Source organism: Branchiostoma floridae, chromosome 3 (assembly GCF_000003815.2).
Source record: "Branchiostoma floridae strain S238N-H82 chromosome 3, Bfl_VNyyK, whole genome shotgun sequence".
NCBI lineage: Eukaryota > Metazoa > Chordata > Leptocardii > Amphioxiformes > Branchiostomatidae > Branchiostoma > Branchiostoma floridae.
Window position 1 is genome coordinate 33,450,915 of NC_049981.1, and position 16,898 is coordinate 33,467,812.

Consider the following 16,898-nt stretch of genomic DNA (forward strand, 5'->3'; position numbering starts at 1 on the left):
CTCTTTCTACCAACTGCCCCCCGTGTTCGTGGCTGGCTATCAATTTAATAATCAAATCAGTTGTCGCAAACAAGGTTACAACGTAGCAAGTACTTTGTCATCTAGAAATATTGTATATAACTAAAAAGGCCGGTATTTGCTTAGGAGCAAATTTTGCTATTGTCACTCCGCTCCCCCCCTTAATGCAAAAATAGACTGTTCCAAAATCGGAGCCGAATCACTTTAAAGATCGTGACAGCAGAAAAAAGAACGAAAGAAAGAAAGAACGAACGAAAGAAAGATAAAGAAAGAAAGAAAGAAAGAAAGAAAGGAAGGAAGGAAGGAAGAAAGGAAGAAAGCGAGGAAGGAAGGAAGGAAGGAAGGAAGGAAGGAAGGAAGGAAGGAAGGAAGGAAGGAAGGAAGGAAGGAAGGAAGGAAGGAAGGAAGGAAGGAAGGAAGGAAGGAAGGAAGGAAGGAAGGAAGAAACATACTTCACTCCAAAAAGGCTTATTTGGCGAAGGTATTGAGATCGTGGAACTCTAGTATTTATTTGTTAAACTATTGATATAATCATTTAAAGGAACATGAGGTTGAAAAGTTCAGATGCAAACAGAACAAAACAAAACACGCAAGCATGTGTTCAGAAGGAGATTGTTTTTAATTCCGGCCGGGTTTTGCTAAGTTTAAAACAAATTTTGCCGTTGTTATTGGTTTGTTGCGCCTCTAGCGGATTAGTCTAGCTTAGCCCCGTTCCTGTCGTCTTCTGTGGCATGGAAACTGTTTCAAAGTTATGCCTGATCAGGTACAATCAAACTTTTTTGTTATCGTGATTTAAGCAAAGTAGAAGAATTGTAAATACTTTGTTAAAAAAAAACGAACATGCATGTTCTGTAGTCTGCAACAGTGACTGACTCTTGCTTATAACATGTACTATTATATATATATATATAGAGAGAGAGAGAGAGAGGTATCTAAATTCCATATCAAATTCTATATATGATCTACTATATATATGATCTGCATACGAATGTTTCTTTAATCGTCTCCAAACAGATGTTGTTGGTAAGACCGTAACTTCAATATTTTACGGAGCTTTCCTGGCACCTCCTTCTCTGCCATCCTCGGTTGTTGTTTTTTGTGGCAACATTTAAATACAGCACATGTTAACGACATACTCAGACGAGTAACGCTACATTTACCTCATCCTCAGTTGAGGTAAACACAACATGCATTAAAGTATGATACTTTTCAATGAGTTGTTTGAATTCTAATTTTGACCAATGAGTCGGTCTATCGCTGGCATAAAGGTTCAGGAGGCTGTATTAAAAGGAAACAAACCTTCACCACAAAATCTGCCTGGAGATTACGAGATACACTTCTATATATGTAGTTTTATTGCTATGACGTTTGTTGAGGTTCTGTGGGCGAAACCACCGTGCTGTAATCCGGGGGTGGGTCCGACTGTCGCCTCGGTAAGTTCGTGACGTCATTTCCGGGCCGGTAGCCCACTACATCCGGTGAAGCTGAGAACACAGAGTTCCCTGCTTCCATGACAACCGCAGAAGTGTCGTCTGAAGCGGGTCCGTCCCCGCCATTGCCACAGCAACCGCACCATGGCGACGCGTCGGTTCCCGCCTTTTTTCTGCCTAGACAGAAGAGCCACTTGAAGAAGAGGATGAAGGCCACGGTGACGGGGAAGCCGAGGAAGTTGATGGTGGCGATGGCCCAGTTCGGCAGCGACACTGCGGAGGGGAGTATATCTAAGTATATCATATAATCTATGTCATCTCAAGACAGCTGGGTTGGTAATTGGCCCTTCAACTTACAAAAGTTGATTTTCGAGGACGACCCATTTCCCCAGTATATCGAATATAACGAATAAAGATATGTTACATACACTGTCCTGTAGACAGTGCACTAGTGGAGCAACTAAAACCTGATAAAGTCAACGCAAAATCGTTGTCCGTTACTGAAATTAGAAATGGGCGCTAAACATTACTCGCTAAGAAGAGGTTAGATTCCGGCTGTTTTTTTAGTCGTTTTTTATCGGGCTTTCTGTGTATCTTGCTGTGTCCGGCCGGAATTTACAATCTAACAAGTATTCCAAAGGGCTGGTAGAGACGCCTACCTGCTTGGCGCGAGGGTGGACAGTTGTCGATGGGGTCATACTGAGGCGTAGTCTGTCTGTCGGCTGTGCACCCCTGCTCGTCCTCGCCAGTGGGACAGTCCGCCGTGCCGTCACACACGTACTGCGCGTGCACGCACACCACCGTGCGGCTGCTGGACGCGCTGCAGGGCCGGTAGTTCAGCCCGCACGCAGCGTTCGTTGGGCCTGTAGAATATATCAAACATATATGTCGATGAATATTAGACATCCAGGTAATAAGATACGCCAAAAAGCAGTTACTCAAGCAACTGGATATGGTTTTGGAATCGGTCAGACGTTTCAACTAGCATCCACTAGTTTTCGTCAGTGACACACCTGACCAGATATTAAATTGGCCATTATCATTTTTGTCGTCGGCATGACATTTCGCATTGGCTTGTCGGCCATCACGCTTTAATCTTTTTTATCTTTATTTTCCATGTCCATTTAGACAAAGACAGGAACAATGTGACTCAATGCGCTTAAGTTGATAACCTATTTTAACGCCACATCACAAAGTAACCATAATAAGCACAGTAATGATAGTATCTACTATTAGACTATAGTTAGTATCTACGGTGTCATTAGCATCTACAGTTTCTGTAGTCTGTCTACAATATGTCCACTAGGAAGATATGCTATTACGCCTACACGTTATATTCAGCAAGAGGATAGGGTTTGTTTGTTTGTTTGTTTGAACTTTGTTTATTCGTTACAAGAGGCATCGTCCTGCAGGTCACTTTCCACTGACGTCACGAGGGAGGAGGTGAGGGTCAGCGAGAGTCTCCGGGAGTTTTTCATGGTTTCCTTTTGAAGGAGGAGATGTTTGAGGCAGTTTTTTTATCAAGATGATAACATGAAAAAAATAAAACTACAAATAAAAGTACAAAGTGACAGCCAGCCAGTTCTAACAACCTATATGAACGCTTGAGCAACGGAAAGTGAAATATCAAACAAGACCATTAAACTTTGACACTGCTTTTGTAAATACATTTAGCAAATGAATGAATTTAAATACATGTAGTTTGGCTTCAGTTCAAACCCTCTCCCAGCATAAAGGAAAGGAAAAAGTACATACGCAACTAAAATCGTTTTGTATCTATGATGTACTGTTGAGTTGATATGTAATGTGGCAGTTCAGATTCCGTGAGGCTGTTTGTTGTAACAGTGGGGCTTCAAGTAGCGCCAACCGACCATGCCAAACGCCTGTCAGGCTTTTGGCCAAGTCGGTTACGCTGCTAGGTTTGTGCTCTAGGGTTCGATTCCCGGGAGTCAGGATATTTGTATATGTTTTTTTTTTGTTCTACTCGCCCCTCTTGTAGTTTCACTGTACAGTTTACACGCTGCAGGTGGTGGTAGAACAAATTTACTGTTCCACTACATGTACCGGAGCGTAGATGGGAAATTTACGGCAGCGCGAAATGGACCGGAAACAACAATCACCCCTCGGTCAATGAGGGTCTCCAGGAGTTTTTCAGGATGAGATGTAATCTCCAAGCAGATCCTGCGGTAGCATACGATAAGATAGTATCAAAAGTTGGTAGAGGAGTGAAGCCGGCTTGGGAGTGTGTTTCGCTACAAGGCAAATTGACACCTTTTGGATGGCTACACTCCTTGGCCAGTTTGGAACTATCTTATGCCATTTTAGACTATTGTAGGATCTGCTTGGAGTTTAGATACTAGTAACATGTAATGTGGCAGTTTGGTTTCCGTCAGGCTGTTTGTCCAGTTTACACGCGGCAGGTGGTGGTAGAACAAATTTACTGTTCCACTACATGTACCGGAGCGTAGATGGGAAATTTACGGTAACGCGAAATGGACCGGAAACAACAATCACCCGTCGGGATTACGCATGGGCGTGTCGGCAGGTGAGTGGGGTCTTAATGATGACGTCACCAGGTGTGCATAAGGAGCGCTTGTCACGACTCACCGGACCGGTTGCTCTAAGACGCTGTGTAAGTAATTGCCGTGAGCTTTTAAGATAACGAGAAGTCATTTAGATTCTCGCTCGCAACTTTCTTAGATAAACAACCTATCGGCGGCTTTCCGTTAGCGGACATTCTATCGTGATCTAACCTGGGTACCATCCGGATAGTAGTTAGCTTCTGATACCCAATAGCAGAGAAGCGACTGTATAGTGAATAATAGACCTAAACGTCGGACCGAACTACTTTCCGGATGGTGCCCAGACTAATAATGATCCCGACGGACGAAGCCAGATGTATATATTGTGCCTGATTTGACAATGGCATATCAATTTCCGGAGGAACTGTTGACGAACGGCAGAAAAGACCCCGAGACTCGTAAACCGCTGTTGCCATTTGAGACAAACAATACCCTATCCGAGCGTAAAAACGCGGCACAAAAGCAGCATATAAGTTACAAATTGACGACAGGTGTCGTGAAAAATGGCTGGTAACGACACGAATGGGAAAAGAAAGTACATCGGCAATTTTTTCCCTCTGCCGGCTGAAGTCCTTCCCCAGCTTATGTTACTGTTTTAAGCCACCGGAGGAATCTGCTTGGAGATTAATGGCTTGCCCCCGTTCTTCTTTCTGCTGGCCATGACGACAACTGTTTACGGGAGGAGATTAGTAGCGCCGATACGAGAAGCGGAACCGTTTTCCGCCCGAACCATCTCCCTTCAAGCCGACGAACCGTATCAATACATTACCCCCTCCCGCCCTGTCCTTGTAGAAGCAGTGATGATATACCTTCATCTGTAGTTAATGGTGCAGAGCGCACCGCACGACGCTGCAGCGGTTTTCTCGCTACTCACGTATCACGAGAAAACACGAATTTAAGGATGGGGAGGCCGTTATGTTAATGCGTCGATGAAGGTTAGACATCCAGGTAATAACATACGCGAAATAGCAATTACTCAAGCAACTGCATATGATTTTGGAAACGGTCAGACATTTCAGATAACATCCTTTATCTATGTCAGTGTTCCTGAAGAGAAGTTTGATTTAGGGTAAAGCAACTAACTCAGGGTCAACAATCGGCCTCTTTTTTCTTGTTTTCAGGAACGGCCTGGATCAATATCGAGTTCCTCTCAGCCTCGGTGTCTCCGCAGATAGACACACAGTATGGCCTTGGTATAGCATACCCTGCGTGCCGTGCATGCACATGTACAGTATGATCCAGTATGAGTATGGCATGCCGTGCGTGCCGTGCCTGGGATCGCATCTCCACAGGCAGAGACACAGTATGGCATGTCGTGCGTGCCTTGCCTGGGATCGCGTGATGAAACAGGCCAAAAGGCTTCGGCACAAATCAGCGGCCCACATCATGGAACAACGGAAACTGCGGGTACAATCCTCGAGGGGCTCATGTTAAGCCTACGTGTGACGTTTTCTCGTTTTTTCCCCATTTGGTGTGGACCTTAAAATGGGGGGGGGGGGGGTACACCCGAGAACCGATTATCAATGGAGCAAACATCGCACCCCGAGTATCTGCTTGGTACCTCCAATGGGCCGCTGCTAACCCAAGCCATCATAGCTCACTTTTGTCGTCTTTAAAGTTTACATCGCTGATCTGTGACAGTATTAAAACCAGGCTAGGGGATGAGCACGTAGGGGGGCTTGGCTTACTCACTCCGCTCCAGACTATCAACAAACAGATTTAGAGATTAGCCTACAAAAACCTGTACCTGGGTTTTCTTTAGGTCAGCTTACAGACAGTCTAACCTACCTGTAATCTGACCTATACCTGACGTTAGGTACGTATACACCTGTAACCTGACGCTACAAGCACGTAAGGAACCCATACACCTGTAACCTGACCTGCACCTGACGTTAGGTACGTATACACCTGTAACCTGATGCTACACGCACGTAAGGAACCCATACACCTGTAGCCTGACCTGCACCTGACGTTAGGTGCGTATACACCTGTAACCTGATGCTACAAGCACGTCAGGCACGTCCGTGAGCTAGGTTCACTTCCAGACAACAGCTTAGTCTCCGAGTACATGTTGGAAGGAAAGCTATCTACTGGACAAGCAAACCTGTATGTTACAATAATAGTGTATGATGCTTTTCGTGTCTGTTTGTGGAAATGGGGTGTCTGGGAATTACAGGACTCAGTCGAAAAACTACCAACATCTGCTTGAAGGTCCAGGTTGGCGACAGGGAATCTCGGGTCATGTCCACAAGACAACAAACAAAACGGGAGCCACGTACATCTAATACTGGCACCTGGTCATGGCAGGAAAACATGTTATTGATACTTCAGGACTGCAAACACGAAAAGAGTCTCCAACTTCTTCTTGCGCAAGGCGCCTGGTTCTTTGTAATTAAGTTTGATACACCTGAAAAGGTACACATACACTCGAGGGATCGAACACACTTAACGTTACAGGCCAGGATTAACCTTAATGGGGTGTTAAGTCTTTGGCTAACTGTCTTCTGGGACTTTTCCACCCACGTTTTAAGCTGATTTGCAGTCACCACTGTTTTCTAACAGGCTCGTACGGGGTGTGAGAAACGCTAATAACTTGTAATAGTTTGAACCTCACTCACTCTCTCATTCATCTATTCATTCACTTACACACTCACTCATGATCATGGCACAAGCACTCGATCTCACAAACTCTCACACACTCACGTACTTACATACTCGCATTCATTCACTCACACACACACACGCTCAATGACTCATTTACGTTCTCATTAACTTGCTCGTTCATTCTCTTGCAAAAGGCCTTGTTGAGACATTTTCCTTCAGTTTAAGACACGTGCACACTTCTAGACTCTACAAGGAAGAAAGGTACAAGACGCTGTCTAAAGGAAGAGGTTCCATCTCCTTATTCTGACGACAAACTTGTTTTTCATGAAGAAGACGTTTCAGAATACCCAGCATAAGTAATTGGCCTGACCCGAATAAAACGTGTTTTTATCTTTAACCTAAATCCACACCATGTCGTTGTGACCTTTCTGAAGGTTGGTGATTATGGCACATTCCCGCCCCAGGCCCACTTGTGAGCTATGACTAAGTGTCAAGAGCTGACAAACACTGAATACGTAGCAACAGTACAGGCAGCCACTCGGTGTATCGTTACAAACACCCGTCTCATGGATCGGTGAAGAACAATACAGAAGTAGCTGGCTTCCAGTACTGTAAATTCTGGGTCACCTGTGGAGTCCGTTGGCGTATTGTCTTAAAGCAGCGAATAATGTAAATTCTCATGTTTAGAAGTGATACTTAAGTGTCGGAAAGACTAAAGTAGAACAATGGGGAACCTCGACTTGTAACTTGTAACGATGTACAATTTGATAGCTGCAGACTTGGTGGTTTGCTTGTATTTCTACTTATGAACGTCCTAAATAAGCCTGTTATTAACACACCATGAAGGAAGCTACACACCGGCATGTAGGCACTCTAAAGGTTCAAGTCGTTCAACACTGCCAATGTGTTGTGTACAGAAACAATGCCAACCAGTGCCTTACCTGCCGCTGTGGCCGGGTCGCTGGAGCACAGGAGCACCGTGAGCCCCAGCAGAACGTACGGGGCCGGAGCGGGCCCCCTCCCGCCCATGTTGTGCCGAGTGTCCGGTGGTTTAGCGGGCCGGGAACATGGAGGAACTGTGGAGTGAGTTGTCCTGTCCTGTCCCACAGACTCGGCTCTGCTGGTTACCCACACAGGAAACGGGCTCTGCCTGCGGCTGGGGGTACGTGACGTCACGCATGATTGACAACCTCGTCACACGACAGGACAGGTAGGACGGGACTACCTGAGGGGAATGTTCCATCTCGGAGGGGTGCGGAACACAACATTGCCTTCGATCTTTTCTTTGACTTGAGCACCACAGACACAGATTTATGATAGATCAGTCTGTGTTGCTACAACAGATAAATATGAAAAGTTGTAAAAACCTGGAAACGATTTCAGAAGGGTTGGACTGTTCCATGTTGCGCCATCTTACATACTTGGCCGATCAGTCATCACTGTAGCACCACATGTGGTATAATGGAAGGTCGGTTGGCAAAGCTTAAGGTAACCCATGACGTATATACTAGTATTATATATGCATTATCTAACTCTGTAGAAAATGGTACAAAGCTTCATTATAATTACTACTTATTTGCAAATTCTTTCCTAGGGGCATCTAACGTTAACGTCAAATGTAACACGGAAAGGAATGGCAAATAATGGAGAACAATATAACATGTGATCACTCGTCTACTTCAAATATCGATGCTAAGGATACTTACAATCTACACGTCCAGACGACAGAGACTGCTGCAATCTTTATCTTTAGTTTAGGCTTTCAAAGTGGCGTGTTGTCATCTCACGTCGTGGTCTAACCGTCTGCTGAAGGGAATATCATGGGTTGATCTAATTTCTGTTTTCTTTATACGGGGCTGAACGCACTCGGTGCTTAGCACAATGCTTTCCAGGCGTGTCCTGATGAAAATGAGAGAAACAAAACATATTTACAATATATACACTACCGACCGTCAATCAGAATCGTATATCGAAGTCAGGCAGGCCCGGTCAGGGGGTCATGTCTTAGGAGCTTATTGAAAGAGAGGCCAGAAGTAGATGCACAAAACATTAGAAATAAAGACATCGAAGGCCAACTATGTTCTAATTTATCATTATGCATTTTTGATCACTTTGAAAGTTTTGTAAGTGACTGTTCTCATCTTTCAAAATGTACCCCGTGTAGCCGTGCATGTCACATGGGAACCGCTAGGGGCGCTGCAGCATGTTATAGGTGACTTGAAAAAAGGTGTAAAACAGTCGTTAAGGAGGTTTCATCAAACCTCTTAACCAGGATTGCTATAAGTCTTCCAAAAAGGATAAAACACACACACCATATCTGCTAGGACAGACACACTGTCATTTATTCCAGTGTTTGTTACATGAGCCTCACAACATGCATAATTTACACTACACAGACACCTGCTAGTCATGGCTGCGGGTTTCCTGAGGGAAAAGCCAGTATAACAATAATAGAATACAGGTGGAGTGGCCTAGATAAGGCAGCTGAAGTGGTTTCCTAGGTAACACTGCTACAGTGGTTTCCTTGGTTACACAGCTACAGTGGTTTCCTTGGTTACACAGCTACACTGGTTTCCTAGGTTACACAGCTGTAGTGGTTTCCTAGGTTACACTGCTGTAGTGGTTTCCTAGGTTACACAGCTGGAGTGGTTTCCTAGGTTACAGAGTTGGAGCGGTTTCCTTGGTTAAACAGCTACAGTGGTTTCCTAGGTTACACAGCTACAGTGGTTTCCTAGGTTACACAGCTACAGTGGTTTCCTAGGTTACACAGCTACAGTGGTTTCCTAGGTTACAGAGTTGGAGCGGTTTCCTTGGTTAAACAGCTACAGTGGTTTCCTAGGTTACACAGCTACAGTGGTTTCCTAGGTTACACAGCTACAGTGGTTTCCTAGGTTACACAGCTACAGTGGTTTCCTAGGTTACACAGCTACAGTGGTTTCCTAGGTTACACAGCTACAGTGGTTTCCTAGGTTACACAGCTACAGTGGTTTCCTAGGTTACACAGCTGTAGTGGTTTCCTAGGTTACAGAGCTGGAGTGGTTTCCTAGGTTACACAGCTGGAGTGGTTACCAAGGTTACACAGCTGGAGTGGTTTCCTAGGTTACACAGCTGTAGTGGTTTCCTAGGTTACACAGCTGTAGTGGTTTCCTAGGTTACACAGCTGTAGTGGTTTCCTAGGTTACACAGCTGTAGTGGTTTCCTAGGTTACACAACCGGAGTGGTTTCCTAGGTTACACTGCTGTAGTGGTTTCCTAGGTTACACAGCTGGAGTGGTTTCCTAGGTTACACAGCTGGAGTGATTTCCAAGTTTACAGATTGCACAATCAGTCTTTTTTGTTCTGATTTTCCTGAATTTTACAGTGGCCACTTTAACAAACTTTCAAGGTAACTTATCAAATTTGATGGGCAGCATCTAATAAGCCCTAAATGTCACCTTAACACAGCATCATATTACATTTCAATAGTCTACTCCTCCGAATACAGCAGTACTTGTATAGTATGCAGAGATATTTGTGGCAGGCCCTGAATTTCTTGTGTTTCTCAGTTCCCCAGTCACCAGTGCCAGTGTTTGTAGTAAGGTTGTTGCACACAGCTAAACAATCTTTCTATATCTGGACTACAACAGGTCAGCTACCACTGGTATCATTCCGTACATCTATGTACAAACATTCAGAGATGTCTTCCTTTACATAGAATTCTTCATCAGTCGAGAGACACATGTTAGTTAGTTTCTTACAAAGCTACTGATTTCCTGTTTGAATCCACAGAAGATTTGCCTGGTCTTTTCTCGAGTCAAGGATCTAACTTCTAAGGCGTTTCCTTCCCTATAATCTTCCAAGGATGACCCAGACTTCCAAGGAACATCTAGATTTAACTTCCAACATATGAGAAGCTCGGCAGAATTTCTGCTCGACTGGTAACATTACAGATAGGTTTTGTTACAAACCAATGCTATGGTTCGACTGCAGTGTTTTCTAGGACCAGGCAAAAGTTCCATAAACTCAAAACATTTCTACAGATGATAAGTACAGTTTGGAAGTTACATTCCTTCATGCACTAATTGTAGAACTAAATACAAATCTTTTCATGTTATCTATTATCACTACACTACTCGCACTAGTTTAAAAACGACACTTCATGACTTATAACGAATTACTATTCTCCACTGCACAATTATTGGTTTGTGTGGCTTTTTCAAATTGCAATTTTTGTACAATTGAGGCAATGATTTCTTCTTTTTCAATCCGTCTTTTACCCTCTTGATGGAATGAGAAAAACAAAACAAACAAACAAACACCAACTGACACAAACACAAATACTAACGTTATCTGTCCATCCATCTAAGATGATTGTACAAGATCAACAAACACATAATTTCATCCGATGTATAAAAATGAAACATACCAAAACAAATATTTTAACAAAAATTACAAAAAATAATCATCTTTGGAATGAAATAATCTCAAACACAAACATCCCATCATGCATTGCACCTGACATCATAAGGTCAAAGTGCAAATGACTTTGTAGAGAAGTAGAGAGCACCCATCTTAGATCAGTGGTCTTCAAGATGCCATTAAGTTATATACAAGCCAGGATGTAGTGACTATTTCTAGACGAGGGACTAATTCTGCCTCTTCTACCGTCCCTGACCTGAGCCCCCCTCCCCCTCCACTCACGTTCCTGGCACCTCTGCTGTTTGACATGCCAGCAGTCATTGGTACAGGTTTGTTCCGACCTTGAACAGGAAACATGTGCCCCCCTCCCAACATGGCCTCCCCTCTACACGTTCCTGGCACCTCTGCTGTTCCATACCCCAGCAGTCATTGGTACAGGTTTGTTCCGACCTTGAACAGGAAACATGTGCCCCCCTCCCAACATGGCCTCCCCTCTACACGTTCCTGGCACCTCTGCTGTTCCATACCCCAGCAGTCATTGGTACAGGTTTGTAAGAGTCGACCTTGAACAAGAGACATGTGCCCCCCCTCCCCAACATGGCCTCCCCCTCTACACGTTCCTGACACCTCTGCTGTTCCATACCTCAGCAGTCATTGGTACAGGTTTGTAAGAGTCGACCTTGAACAAGAGACATGTGCCCCCCTCCCCAACATGGCTGCTACATCATTAGTGGTCAGTAGTACACACCACCCCCCAACCTTTGCCCTGGTCATCGATTTTTGCTGCTGTAGCACATTTTACAGGTTGGACTTTCCCCGACCTATCTGTTTGACCCAGAGGTCAGTCTGGGACGTGCACGTGTACTAACACATGTAACCTTAGGTCACACCATCTTAACTGGTTGCTTAAAACAATGTCCTTAGTTATAAATAGTGCTGATCCGGATGGTCAACATGAAAACTGTGGTTGATTGCATACTGTCAATGAGTCCGATGCTAGTTTTCCTTTGACCTTGACCTTTTACTTCAGGTCAAGATCGTTAAGTCTGATGGGTAAATCCTGTCAGGTGCTTGTTTCTCCTTAGCTGTTTTCGTCTCGATTTCTTGCTAAAATTTAGGTTCTGAAGGAGTGAGAACCGGGTGAATAAGATGGTGTGGCCTCATCTAACACTGGTCACTCTGGAGTTTCTCACATAATCTCTCAGAGACACAAATTCACGAGTTTTCTGTGCATGACAATACTTTGAATTACCCACATGCAACTAGAAGTTACTAGCTTAAGTTAAATACAGCTGCTGTGCTGTTATACATCAGTGCAGTAAACAGTACAGCGAGCTGTGTGCCATGCGAGGTTACAGAGAAACTTTTGTTACAGATTCCTGATGTGTCCTGTGTGACCAGTGTTACATCTGTACAGTACAGACAAGTACACTACAATATGCAGTATCTGTGCAAACATGACCGCAGCATGTAAAGAGCACCTATAGAATCAGTTGCATGTGTTACAGGTACATCCTGCAATATTCCCAAATATTATAGTTAAAAAAGGTGCCACAATATTTATATACACGGCACACCTTTGCGTCATGCAGATAGATCTCTGCAACAATTTTCAAGTCTACAGTACGAATTTACAATACTTATTGATGTACAGTGTTGATTTCAGTCTTATATTCATGCATACAGCACTATCTGGAGTCTTTTGCCCCCTTCTATCTCGTGTTATTTTTGTTACCATGGCAACAATTTCCAGGCCCCCACTCAGCCCCCAATCATAGAAAACTCTGTCCAATCAGGTTTCACTAAATTATGATTGACAGGTGACAATGATGTCAATCAATCTGTCTATACCCCGTTAGTGACGTCCCCGCGGACTTTGTTTCGTGACTTCGTGCCTAGCTACATGTCACTTGAAACGTCAGAGCCGCACCTGTATTGAACAGGTCCGACCTTCGGACTCTGTCACCTTATATAAGGCCGACCAAAGTACAAGTTTTCACAGGTAAACCACAACAACATAGAGTTTTAGGCCTCAGAGTTAAAGAAACAGGTCAGAACTGGAAAATCCACATGAAAACAGAGTATCAGGGAAAAGTCTGAGCCTGAATGGTACAAAATCTCTGGGAGTCACCATGTAGACTGGTTTACTTTTCCTCCCAGTACCTTTGTTTTGATCTGGTCTTATTTCTGGAATTTTACTTCAGAATGCCTAATAACTGACAGATGTATCAAGGGTCTAAAATAGGCTGTCTACAGTTACTCTGGGAGGGGAGGGAATGGGCTGGAATTTGCACCATGGAACGTTACATAAGCTGATGTCTACATGTCTGATGTTACACATATATCTTCAAGAGGGTTAGGAAGTGGCTGTATAATTTGGTTATAATTTATTCTATCTCTCTAAATCAGGGTGCCCCACTCACGGCTAACACGTAGGCAGGGCTTACACAAACATGGGACAAGTGGCTTTTTCTTCAATCAGAATGGCTGCACATTCAATAAATCAAACAAAAGATATTGCCAAACAAAACATGTTTGTGTTGAACAGAAGTTGGTAGGTAGGGAATCATATCCAGGACTGACTGGAATGTCAGGAAAAGCCAGGCGTGTTCTCTGGGAGGTGGGGGTGTAGGGGTTCTGGGGGGGTATGCGGAGAGGATGTAGGGGGTTTAGGGGGGATGGGGAGGGGCGTATAGGGGGTCCAGGGGGTATGAGATGGGAGGAAGTTTGTGTGATGAGGCGGATGGAAGGAGAGTTTCATTCACATGACTGAGGTTTCTCTCCCTGTCAGGGTGAATGAAGGGAGGTTGTTTAAGGGGTTTCTCTTATTCATAGTAGCTGCTTTATATTGCCATCAGTGGTCTCAACAGGCAAGTACTACTGTACCCTTGATCAGCCACATTTTCTACACGATAATTCTGAATCTGAGTTAGACTTTTTTGACACAACTAATTCAATAAATTAATTACCTAATTGACACAGACGATGAACTCAACCTCGCGTTAATGAGTAGAATGAGATGATTGCAAAGTTTGTACATGACACCTAAAAGCTTAATTGATTAATTAATTAATCCCGTTTGATTCCGTTTTCTTTCCACACGCCGTTCTCCTGTATCTTGTGGATGCCATTCTGCTTCGCTCCGTGGTGTTTGACTCCGTTCTTGTGCGAGGAGGGGACGGGAGGCTTCTCGGGTTTGCGCATGTACGCGTCGTAGAAGAACTGTGCGAAGAGCAGGAAGTAGGAGAAGTACATGATGCTGGACCAGACGATGTTGTCGTAGGTGGAGTCGCAGGGGTCGCCCTTCCCGAGCGCCGCGTAGGTGGTGTAGTTCACGATGCAGCCCATGAACATCTGCGCAGTCTGCGCGATCGTGATCACCATGGCGTACGAGCGCGGGACCCTGTAGCCGGCCGCGCGGATGGCGTAGTACGTGTACATCAGCGCGTGGACCGTGAAGTTCATGCAATAGAACCATCGCCCGGCCGCCAGCGTGTCCTTGTAGCTGTACCAGGCGTAGAGCAGCACGGTGATGTGGTGGTACCAGTGCAGGAAGATCAGCTTTTGCTTGCGGAGAACGATGAACGCGGTGTCGCCCAACTCCGGGAGCTTGCTGTACGTGAAGTAGAACGCCCAGAAGTCCAGCACGGGCTCGCGGTAGAAGCGGGAGTCGCACACGGAGAATTGGAAGCCGCGCACCTTCAGTATGAACCTGGGAAGAGAGCAAAGAACATCTCGTTATTCGTCCTTTTTACTGCATTCAATTACTTATTGCTTCCTTCAGGTTCAATGGCACATACATACATACGCACACACATGTACACACACACACACACACGCACACACAAACACACACACGCACACACAAACACACACACACACACACACACACACACACACACACAAACATGTATGTAAAAAAAACAAAAAACAATAGTACAGTAGTAGTACAGTAGCAGATGAGCAACTTTTAAGTCAATTCTTCTCACTTGTCTGTTGTGGGATTGCTTTAGCTTTAGCGTGAACGCGGATGTTAGACTACTGCTGGTTTTAATTTAAAGGCCATTATTGTGGTATCAAAGACATACTTTATGCTGTGCAATCTACTTTGTACAACATTGCACCACAATATGCAATTTTGTAACATTACTCGATGCATCCCAGTTTACAGACTGGAATTTGTGGCATGGATGCTTGTTGACTAAATAAAAAAAAAAACTATTTGAGCCTCCATGTCTCTACTTAGTATTACTACTCCCACCAAGGCTGTTACAGTGCTGATGCATCTTGATAAAAATGAATGAGACTACAGGGCTCGAAATACTGGGTGCATGTGCACCCAGGTGCACCCAAAATTGGAGCTGTGCACCCTATTATTTTCTGTGGGTGCACAGGGTGCACCTAAATATTTTCTTAGGTTTATGTATGTAAAGATATCAAAGTATACTAGTATACATCATATTCTTGACATCTACATGTTAGAAAGATAATAAAAATGTCTGTCATGGTACTTGTTTAAGAATTTGATAGCTTTTAACTAAGCTTTGTTATTGGGTTATTACTTAAATTTAAGTGGTGCACCCAAAAATTTTTTGGTGCACCCAATTTTTTAAGCTGGGTGCACCAGTGCACCTAATCCCAAAAATGAATTTCGAGCCCTGGACTAAGAAGATACTTGAACATGGTTTGAAAACACAAAGGAAGACTTCCACAGAGACACCTGGCGATCTGCCATCAGACATGACAACTAATACTTTGTTGTACATGTAACAAGCATGTCTTTGCAAGACAGGGAACAACAGGTGTTAGACCTGATAGTGTCAGTGGTGCTCTCCAGGGCAAAAATTGTCTTGACTAAAAATTCACTGTTGAGGCGGCAACTTTTGGACAAAATGGCACAGGCAGCTTTAACCCACCAACATTACCGACACAGACGACATCATAGTCATGTGACTGTTAACATCCTATAGGACATCTGAATCACTTCTATATATGGTTATGACACTGACAGGACACTTGGCCATCTCAAACCAAAAGACATAAAACACACGAACGTAGTCGTTGACAGTTTTTAAAACTCATGAAGAAAGTGGGATATAAATTGGTGCTAACTGTAAAAAATATGACATGGTTTCTCAAAATTATAACAACCTTTGGGGTTACAACTTACAAGTATACTCTCACCTCTCAAATAAACGTACCGGTACGTTTATTTTTTTCCGCCTCAAAATCCACCCGGTACGTCCTTATTTTAGACGGTACGTTTATTTTTTTTTCAAATTGGGGCTTTCTTAACTAACCAGGGACCCCAAAAATATTGAAATTTTGGTATTTTCTGCCCATATTTCCGCGGTATTTTCGCTTCAAATTCACTATTTTTCGGACGAGGCAGCGCGGATTTCCCTGCCGCTAGCGCTATGACCCAAACATCCTAGGGATGCGTACCGGTACGCAGGACCGGTTCTGGACTTGCAAAAACGTTTCGGTTCAGGTCCAAAAATACCGAAACCCAAGTGATTCGGTACTGGACTCATAAAAAATGTATCCTTTTCGTTTTAGACCATCTTTAACCTTCCATAAATCTTGAAATTTGCGCTGAACAAAGACGAAAACATAGCCAAACATCGAGGTCACATGCTACACACACAGTCACTCACTTCCGTAAATTCTCTATCAAAACACAGAAATTAACCACCAACCAAACAAATTAAAAAGTTACCAATACTTTTCCACAACTTTTCACCCGTAGTCAACTTGTTTTAATGTTCCAGCAACGAAAAAAAAAAAAAAAGCGTGGCGCGTTGGTCACCCGATCCCTCGATCTCGGAAGTTAGCAACGCGACGGTCCGGACAGTGCTTGGATGGGG

The 16,898-nt window shown here is 44.0% G+C and overlaps 2 protein-coding genes across 2 annotated transcripts in view; both read right to left on the reverse strand.

Moving 5' to 3' along the window:
* Positions 1–1,229: 1,229 nt before the first annotated feature.
* Positions 1,230–7,799, reverse strand: LOC118411429. Its single transcript, XM_035813710.1, has 3 exons — positions 7,576–7,799; positions 2,108–2,311; positions 1,230–1,721 (listed from the first exon to the last, which is right to left on the reverse strand). The coding sequence occupies exons 1-3, from the start codon at positions 7,661–7,663 to the stop codon at positions 1,378–1,380; spliced, it is 636 nt and encodes a 211-aa protein (XP_035669603.1). The 5' UTR covers positions 7,664–7,799; the 3' UTR covers positions 1,230–1,377.
* A 1,156-nt stretch (positions 7,800–8,955) lies between these two features.
* The window catches only part of LOC118411420 (elongation of very long chain fatty acids protein 6-like), a 10,700-nt gene continuing 2,757 nt past the window's right edge, over positions 8,956–16,898 (reverse strand). Inside the window, exon 2 of the mRNA XM_035813696.1 lies at positions 8,956–14,743. Within this exon, the coding sequence (XP_035669589.1) occupies positions 14,101–14,743 (643 nt within the window). The 3' untranslated portion in view covers positions 8,956–14,100. The remainder of the gene's footprint in view (positions 14,744–16,898) is intronic.

What these genes read in the sequence shown, in the direction of transcription:
- LOC118411429 (XM_035813710.1), bottom strand. Translation starts at nt 7,663, where the DNA reads ATGGGCGGGAGGGGGCCCGCTCCGGCCCCGTACGTTCTGCTGGGGCTC. An exon ending in CGACCCGGCCACAGCGGCAG is followed by an intron (nt 2,312 to 7,575) that starts GTAAGGCACTGG and finishes TATATTCTACAG; the next exon opens with GCCCAACGAACGCTGCGTGC. An exon ending in TCCACCCTCGCGCCAAGCAG is followed by an intron (nt 1,722 to 2,107) that starts GTAGGCGTCTCT and finishes TCCCCTCCGCAG; the next exon opens with TGTCGCTGCCGAACTGGGCC.